At 45.4% G+C, this 8615-nt stretch overlaps 1 protein-coding gene across 1 annotated transcript; it reads right to left on the reverse strand.

The window, feature by feature from the left end:
* Window positions 1-226: 226 nt before the first annotated feature.
* On the reverse strand, window positions 227-7903 carry LOC115080691 (synaptonemal complex central element protein 2-like). The gene is made up of 4 exons (XM_029585047.1): window positions 7771-7903; window positions 5944-6056; window positions 1259-1469; window positions 227-476 (listed from the first exon to the last, which is right to left on the reverse strand). Exons 1-4 carry the CDS (start codon window positions 7771-7773, stop codon window positions 282-284), a joined length of 522 nt encoding a protein of 173 aa, XP_029440907.1. The 5' UTR covers window positions 7774-7903; the 3' UTR covers window positions 227-281.
* Between the last annotated feature and the right edge of the window lie 712 nt (window positions 7904-8615).

The raw sequence follows: 8615 nt of genomic DNA on the forward strand, positions 1-8615 counted from the left end.
TTGCTTGAACAGCAGCTAAAATGACACTCCAAACTGTGCTTCACTAAGGTAAGAAATCTAAACATCGCAGAAACGTTAAACACACTTTTAAATATGGGAGGTGAATGAGCCTAGGGTGAGGGTGCATGGAAAACGTGCTTGAGCCCGTCCAAAGTGACAAATGCTGTCAGAATAGCCGCAAGGCTTGTGATGAAGCACAAGTAGGCAGAATCCAGAACAGGGCCCGTTCTCCGTCCACCCCCGCCCCTTGGCTCACTCCCCCCTTTTCAGCCCGCGCTCCCTCAGACTTCAGGCTGCACGCACAGGTCCTTGTACACCGTGGCGACGGTCTGGCAGACTTGCTTGAGCTCTGCTTCCAGCTGACTGATCCTCTCGATGATCTCCATGAACTCTTGCAGCTTGTCCTGCAGCAGCCGGTTATGGTGGTCGTAGACCTGATACATCTGTTCCTCCAGGGTGTGCGAGAAATTTGAAACCTTTCAGAACAGTAGGGCAGAAATATTCATATTTAAGGATTAGGAACCAGCTTTCACTCGGTGAGGATGACAAAAGTGCAGTGACTTTTTTTTTTTTTAATTGAAGGGATGTTATTGTAGCATCCGTCAGAAAAATAAAACCATTTTTATTTTGGTTCCCCGGCCTGACGCTGGTAGAACCAAGTATAGATTGATTTATTTTTCACTTTTCCAGCACTTCAAAGTGGATTACATTCAGATAATATAGATATTTCCCTGTCCCCAGAAGGCTTACAACCTAAACTTGTACCTGAGGCAATGGAGGGTGAAGTGACTTACCCAAGGTCCCCAGGAGCAGCTGTGGGATTTGAACCCTGGTTTCCCTGCTTCGCAGACTATTGCTCTAACCATGTGGCACTGGTTCAAGGGCCCACCCATTAAACTTCAAATATAACAGAAGGAAGCAAAAGCAAGGTTTTTGAAAGATCCTTTATTTAACTAGCTGCCCTAAACGGTTTTCTAATTGATTACTTCAGATGCAAAGTTATATACCCCATCATTCAAAGAGTAACAGAACCTCACCGATTAAAGCTAAACATCTATTTAGGGTTTGCATAGTTTCCTGGAGGAAAAGTCTATAAACCACTATTAGCCGTGTAGACTTGGGCAAAGCCATTGCTTATCCCTGCTTATGAACAAGAAGAATTGGAGCTATTCTTTGGGATCCCACTGAGACAGGGTACTGAGCTTGATAAGATCTTTGATCTGACCCAGTATGGCACTTATGCTCATCCCTCTCTTACCTTCACCATTAAGCTTTCCTTTAAGTTACTCAGCAGAGTCTGGTCTTCCTTCCTCTTCTCGTTAACCTTATCAATTAGCTCTTGTGCTCGATTTTGCAAGGCCTGGAGGTTTGAATCCAGCAGCGCGAAATAGTTTTCCGACTTGCCGTCCAACGGTGCCATGTCCACATCTGCACAGGAGGTTCCAAGCGAAGAGCTGGACAGATTGTTTCTGCATGGAATAGTAATTGGCAGCTGGTAAAAGAAAGACAGTGCTAAACAATGCACAGCACCGTCCCTGGGTACAGCGTGGGAGAAGCACAGATCCGCAAGTAACACCTGAGAGAGCAAACTCCTTCATGCCCGTATGTGCTACTTAACCACTCCAACTGGGTGCTCCTAACTTTTCTCTTTGGAAGATTTCATGCAGTTACCTACAAGGGCTAATCCTGCAGAAGTATGAAATCTCACATCAGTTTCCCCGAGGGGCAATTTTCCTATCTGCAAACAGTGACGGTGATGCCAACCACCTCTTTCACCCATGGCCTTTACAGCAGTTTTTCAAAGGGAAAAGACTAGCATACGCTGCCTTTGAAAACTCTCTCTGAAAAAAGTACCTGAAAAGATCTGCACCTGCTTTTTCTACAGGTAGGGGCCTTGGTTTCCAGTTTTTATTTTCCCTAGGAATTTTTTCAGAGTTTATTAGAGCCAAGAAAAATAGGAGGTGAAAAAAAGATGATTTTCTGCTGCTTGTGTTGTTTATTATAAACACTGATAAAGTCCCTCCCAGGGAAAACTGAAACTGAAGATGCTTAGAAATAATAGGCCCTGGTAGAGAACTGGAGAAAAAAAAAAAAAAGATTCCTTGACTTTCTCAAATTGATTCAATAGAACATGGTTTCTGCTAGAGATGAGAACAGATAAATATGTATGGACTGTTGCAAAGTAAATGGTACATACCGTGCATAATGTGGAATTTAAACTTACCTGTTCAGTTCCTTTCCTTTGGTCCTGCCAAAACATGCCTTCATGGTGACTTGGATGACTTTGTTCACCGTCCAAGACTTCAACGCCACCCTGAGTTCCAAGAGATTGATGTGGAGCGCAGTCCGGTAATCTTCAGTAGACATACAATTGAGGTGCCCCCCCCCCCCACTCCTTGAAGCGATGCATTCATCGTGAGAATGAGGTGCAGGTTTGCCGTCTGAATGCTCCTGCCAGCATTGACGGTTCCTGTTGTTCATCCTGTCCGTCTTCTGGCAGGGAGTGAAAACCCAGGAGTCTGGACTGATCTGGGTGTGGACAGGGACTATGATGTTGTGGCGAGGATCTGGTGGGGACAGTGGCGGATGAGTATAAAAATTGAGGAAGTTTTCCTTTTGAAATGACACTAGGGATCCACTTCTCCAAAGTGTAAACTGTGTCTAAGCATCGTGAAAATAATATAGGTGTCCTCACACGGGCAAAGGCAGGTGTAGGTTTTCTGGAATGAGGTAATTGTCACAACCCCTAAAGGGAAAAGATAGCAAGCTGCTGTAGATGCCACTGAAGTGTTCTGTCCCTGCTCCTATGCATTGTGGATTGCATGTTCTAAAATTGAGGAGGCTTGTGGCTGGTGAAGTTGTTGAATCACTATTGGACTCTGTCTATAATTGTAATAAGGGGCAGATGATTTGGGAATGATGATATGGTTTATGATGGAAGGCATAAAAAGTGAAGTGGTGGCGAGAGGCTTGATAAAGCTGAGGCACCGAAAAGGGATTGCAGAGCTGAATTCTGTTCTTTGAGATGTTCAACGGCCTCTCTAACTTTTATGCCAGCAGGTTCTTGCCCGTACAGGGTGTATCTACCAATTTTTTTATGCACATCTTCACGAAGGCCAGACCCTTTAAACCAAGCCAAACGTCTGGTCAAGATACCTGTCGTGGAAGCGTGAGAAGCAGTATTGAAGATGTCTTAGGTAGATCTGGTCAGGTGTTTGGTACAGGTCCTGGCATCATTGATTACTTGCTGCACCTCCTAATTGGACATTAGACTAGAGGTGATGGCCTCCAGTCACTGGATGGTGTTATACATAAATTGTGCAAGCTGCAATGGGCGATAGGAGATTGGCAGATTAAAATATTTTCTTGTCTGGTTGCTGAGCAGGATGTAAGTATGGTGGAGAATCACAAGGGCTAATAATTTGGCTTCCACTATGAGACGTATCGGAAAGGGCATGAGCCATGGAGGTCCAAAGAGTTTGAGACCACCTTGTCATTGTCTTCAGTGCCAAGGTGTGAAGCTCTCTGTGGGGAAATGCCCATCAGCGCCAAGCACAAACCTTCCTTTGGTGCTGAGCAGTCTATGCCCTGGGAAGCTTTGTTGGGGTGGTGCATTCGTGCCATGGTCTCAGTGCAGTAAGTCTTCAGCGTCGGCAGCTTGGCACTATACTTCGGCAAGACTGGCTCGCTTTTATCGCCATCCCCAAGCTGATGAGGAAATGCTGCTTCATTCTGCATGGCCTATGCGATAGATTATAGGGAATAGGACAGGTGGTTGCTTACCAGGAGAACTGCCCTTGCTACTCAAGTTATGGGACCTATGGAGCTTATGTAGTTAGTGAGAAAATGATGCTCACTTCTTTTTCTGCCCCGATTTCCCAGTGTTGGATTTCAGTCTCATATTTAAGCTTCAAATCCCACTAAAAGTGACGTAAAGCTTCATTTATTTATTATATATTACATTCAGGTACTCTAGCTATTTGAGGCAATGGAGGGTATGGGTAAAGTGACTTGCCCACGCTCACAAAGAGTGACAGTGGGACTTGAACCCTGGTCTCCCTGATCCATAGCCTGCTGCTCTAACCAGTAGGCAACTGCTCCACACCAAGGCCCAGCATTCCTGGAATCATGGCCATCTTTTTGTATCAGCGTTTGCAAAGATTGAAGGGGCATTGTTCTTTCCTGGAACTTTTCCCCTTTATAGAGATGTAATGGAAAGGAAATCCTGAAGAATTTCACTTAAATAGCGGTGGTTCTTTGGAGAGATGAAGTGACTCAACTATTCGCGTTGGCAGACAGAAGTCTGAAGGAGCTTGTGCGGCAGTGTTGGCGCGAAGGTACGCACATGCTCAGGAAAGCTGTAGAAGCCTGAGGTGGAGAGCCAGTGGCTGATTCGGTGCCGTTGGCTGACATTACCCAATCGTGTAGCGGTGTTATGCCGCTTGTCCACAGAAAAAGAGAAAAAACAAAAGAGCTAAAGGCAGCACCAGACTTGGATGGGAGGAGTGTGTTTTTTTTCCCCTCTGTCTCCATCTACTGAGAGGGGGGACATAATCCACTTGTGTGGACGAGTCTGACATGGACGATAAAGAATCTCCTTTATAGTGTTGGAGTTTATGAAATACTGTATCCAGAGAAACCTTCCATATCTAGCATTTGCAATTTGAAAGTGACACAAGTTATCATGATTTTGAATCTTTGTAACTTTAAAAGAAAAATAAAACGAGATCTGTGGACATTTCATGATGCTTAGTTATTCTTTAGATACAGAAATGTGCACATTTATGACACATGTTATGCAAATTTCTGTGTCATAAATACTTTATTAAACATTAGAGATTTTTTTCTGTCTATAGGAAAATAGGCAAGAAATGCAATAAACTGTTACCCCACAGATACTACCAATGGTAAGACAGCTTTAAAAATCTTCAATGTCAGCCAATGCCAGAGCAACTTTAAAAATGCTCAATGCCGTCACAATGTGCTATGACTCCCTGCGATTACAACTGGTTCCTTCCTTCTTTTGGACTGGCTGAAAATTGTTTTTCATTATTTATGTTTTATTTGTTATGTTAGATTTTATTGCCGTTTATGTATAGAGAGGAATATAAATGCTTAAATAATAATACTGCAGACACTTAATCTATCAGTTAATAAGGATTTAATGGAAGAATTTACATGCAAAAAAAAAAATCCCAGACTTGTGACTTGCTCTCAGATTAACGCACTGTTTCACAGTGTTCCTCCTCAATGGCAGCTGCTATTATAGGCTCACCATGAGGCCCACACAGTGTGTTTATAAAGCAAGGCCAGTGCTGGTGCCTAGGGAGATTGCAGTTATAGCTTTTTTGACCGCATGCACATGTTTCAGTTACAATGGTCTCAAATTATATGAACCCTGGTTTATATAACATGTAACTAATATAAATTCAAAAAGACCTGTTATATGGATGTCAATGATGATTGAAAATCTGAGTGTACCTTCATACGATGCTGTACATGGTACGGCTATCGTGACTATAAGCCTATATCAGGGCTTTAAAAATCATTAGGTACCCCAGTGTGAGATGAAAACTCTTAAAAGTGTTCACTGTCCACTTTGGAATTATTACTTTGATGATAAGTGATTATCACAGCGGCATTTATGTTCTCATCAAAGTAATAATTCCAAAGTGGACAGTGAACACTTTAAGAGTTTTCATCTCACACTGGGGTACCTAATGATTTTTAAAGCCCTGATATAGGCTTATAGTCACGATAGCCGTACCATGTACAGCATCGTATGAAGGTACACTCAGATTTTCAATCATCATTGACATCTATATAACAGGTCTTTTTGAATTTATTCAGTTACAATGGTGACATGATTTTATAGCTTTTTTTTTTAATTAATTATCTAACGCTATAGAAAGAGGTCTACCCTTCACAAGGTGCAGTTCTTACCGGGATAGGGTCTCACTGGCAGATAACCCACTTCTTTCTGTTTTGGCAAAATGTGGGCTCCTTGTTTTGACCTCCTCATCCTTACTTTCAACTTCCTGGTGCGACATTGAAACCTTTAAATAAAAGATATCACACTTCCAGAAGGTTGGTTTTTGTTTTTTTTTTTTTACTTTAGAATGACATCAGCCACACTTGCCAAGCGTATCTACAAGGTTAATTAGCAACAATGCTGTCAAGGATATTTGAAGAATTAATTGCTATTGCAAGGTTAGCATTGCAACAGGATGTAAAAAAAGAATCCAAATGAACAAGTGAAGAACTCAGAGGTTGGGGGCAAGGATACAGAATCTATTACCTATAAGACTGGAGAAAGCAGGGATACAGAGCCTGTCGCCTCTAAGTCTGGAGGGATCAGGGGATGTGAGCAGGGATACAGAGCCTGTCGCCTCTAGGACTGGAGGGATATGGGGATGTGAGCAGGGATACAGAGCCTGTCGCCTCTAGGACTGGAGGGATCAGGGGATGGGAGCAGGGATACGGAGCCTGTCACCTCTAGGACTGGAGGGATCAGGGGATGGGAGCAGGGATACGGAGCCTGTCGCCTCTAGGACTGGAGGGATCAGGGGATGGGAGCAGGGATACGGAGCCTGTCGCCTCTAGGACTGGAGGGAGCAGGGGATGGGAGCAGGGATACGGAGCCTGTCGCCTCTAGGACTGGAGGGATCAGGGGACGGGAGCAGGGATACGGAGCCTGTCGCCTCTAGGACTGGAGGGATCAGGGGACGGGAGCAGGGATACACGGAGCCTGTCACCTCTAGGACTGGAGGGATCAGGGGACGGGTGCAGGGATACGGAGCCTGTCACCTCTAGGACTGGAGGGATCAGGGGACGGGTGCAGGGATACGGAGCCTGTCACCTCTAGGACTGGAGGGATCAGGGGACGGGTGCAGGGATACGGAGCCCGTCACCTCTAGGACTGGAGGGATCAGGGGACGGGAGCAGGGATACGGAGCCCGTCACCTCTAGGACTGGAGGGATCAGGGGACGGGAGCAGGGATACGGAGCCCGTCACCTGTAGGACTGGAGGGATCAGGGGACGGGAGCAGGGATACGGAGCCCGTCACCTGTAGGACTGGAGGGATCAGGGGACGGGAGCAGGGATACGGAGCCCGTCGCCTCTAGGACTGGAGGGATCAGGGGACGGGAGCAGGGATACGGAGCCCGTCGCCTCTAGGACTGGAGGGATCAGGGGACGGGAGCAGGGATACGGAGCCCGTCGCCTCTAGGACTGGAGGGATCAGGGGACGGGAGCAGGGATACGGAGCCCGTCGCCTCTAGGACTGGAGAGCTCAGGGGATGGGCGCAGGGATCCTCATGGCGGATAATGTTGAAACGCCATGCACCCTTGTAAATGGCTATTTATGCAGGTAAAAGGGATATTTGAAAATTGCCTCTCCTGTATGCCTGTACAAGTAGATGTGCTGTTCCTCCATGTGTGCACTTTCACCTGCATTTTTCACAAGAGCTATTCCTGGGACAAGGTTAGTGAGGAAGGGACAACCATGTTGGTAGTTTTACATCTGCAGTAAAAGGGTGCAGATCTCTGGGGATCTTTCTTTCCCAGGCAATTGTGAAAGGTAAAATTCCCAAGGACCCTGCATGAAAGGGCGAGAGTTTTGGATATAGTGTATATATATAGCTATAGGATATAGCTATAGCCCCCCAAATCGTCTAATCTTTCATCAATGGGAAACTAAGGGCACCAAAGTAGTGAACAATTAATTGCATGGTGCTCCTTTTTTTTTTCTAATTTATTTTTGGACTGACCATGAACTTCCAAAGGAAGCAGATTAACACCTTCCCAGCTGCTGAACAGTCATGGTAGAAGGGTTTAAAACAAATAAATGACAGAAAAGTGATCTTTTTCACTGACAAGCAGGACAGCAACCTGAATACTAATAAATATATATATATATATATATATATATATATCCCAACTCTTCTCTTGCTGGGGGGGGTGGCGAAAGGGCATCCTGCTGCTGTCTATAACGCTTCCCATTTTTGTCCTCCCAATTACTGTTGGACAAAAGAAATAATAATAATAATAAAGCAATCCGTTACCCCCCCTCCTCCCTCATCAGCTTTCTTACTCGGCTATAACTGTTTAATGTAATAGTGACAGAACAGATTATGCTTTATCTTTCCTCTTTCTTTTCCCTTTTTTTGAATTAAAGAGCGGGATAACGCGCGTGACAGAGGCTCGCGCCGCTCAACCGCCTCCTCCTTTCCCGCCTCGCGCCCTTCCCGCCCTTTCACGCTCGTTGGATGTTTTGGTTTTGGTTTTTTTTTCTTCCTTCCTTACCGGTTGCGCGCCCTGCCGACGGCGCACGCGCGCGGTACCCACCAGTCCCCTGCCAACCGCCTTCCCAGCCGGCACGTGCGGGCACCACCGCTCGCGCCTTTCCCGCCAAGCCAGGAGCCCTTATTTAAAACGTTGACAGAGGGCATATTTTACTTTACTTTTCTGATTTTTAACTGCAAGGGGGGGATGAGAGGAGCTTGGCAACATTTAAGATTTATTTACTTTTTTTATCCGGAAGGGGAGGGGAGAGGGGTGGAAGATGTTTTACTTTCAAATACATTGGGTGGAGAAGGAAGAAGATGTGGTGGCG

Source organism: Rhinatrema bivittatum, chromosome 19, assembly GCF_901001135.1.
Source record: "Rhinatrema bivittatum chromosome 19, aRhiBiv1.1, whole genome shotgun sequence".
NCBI classification, from domain to species: Eukaryota; Metazoa; Chordata; class Amphibia; order Gymnophiona; family Rhinatrematidae; genus Rhinatrema; species Rhinatrema bivittatum.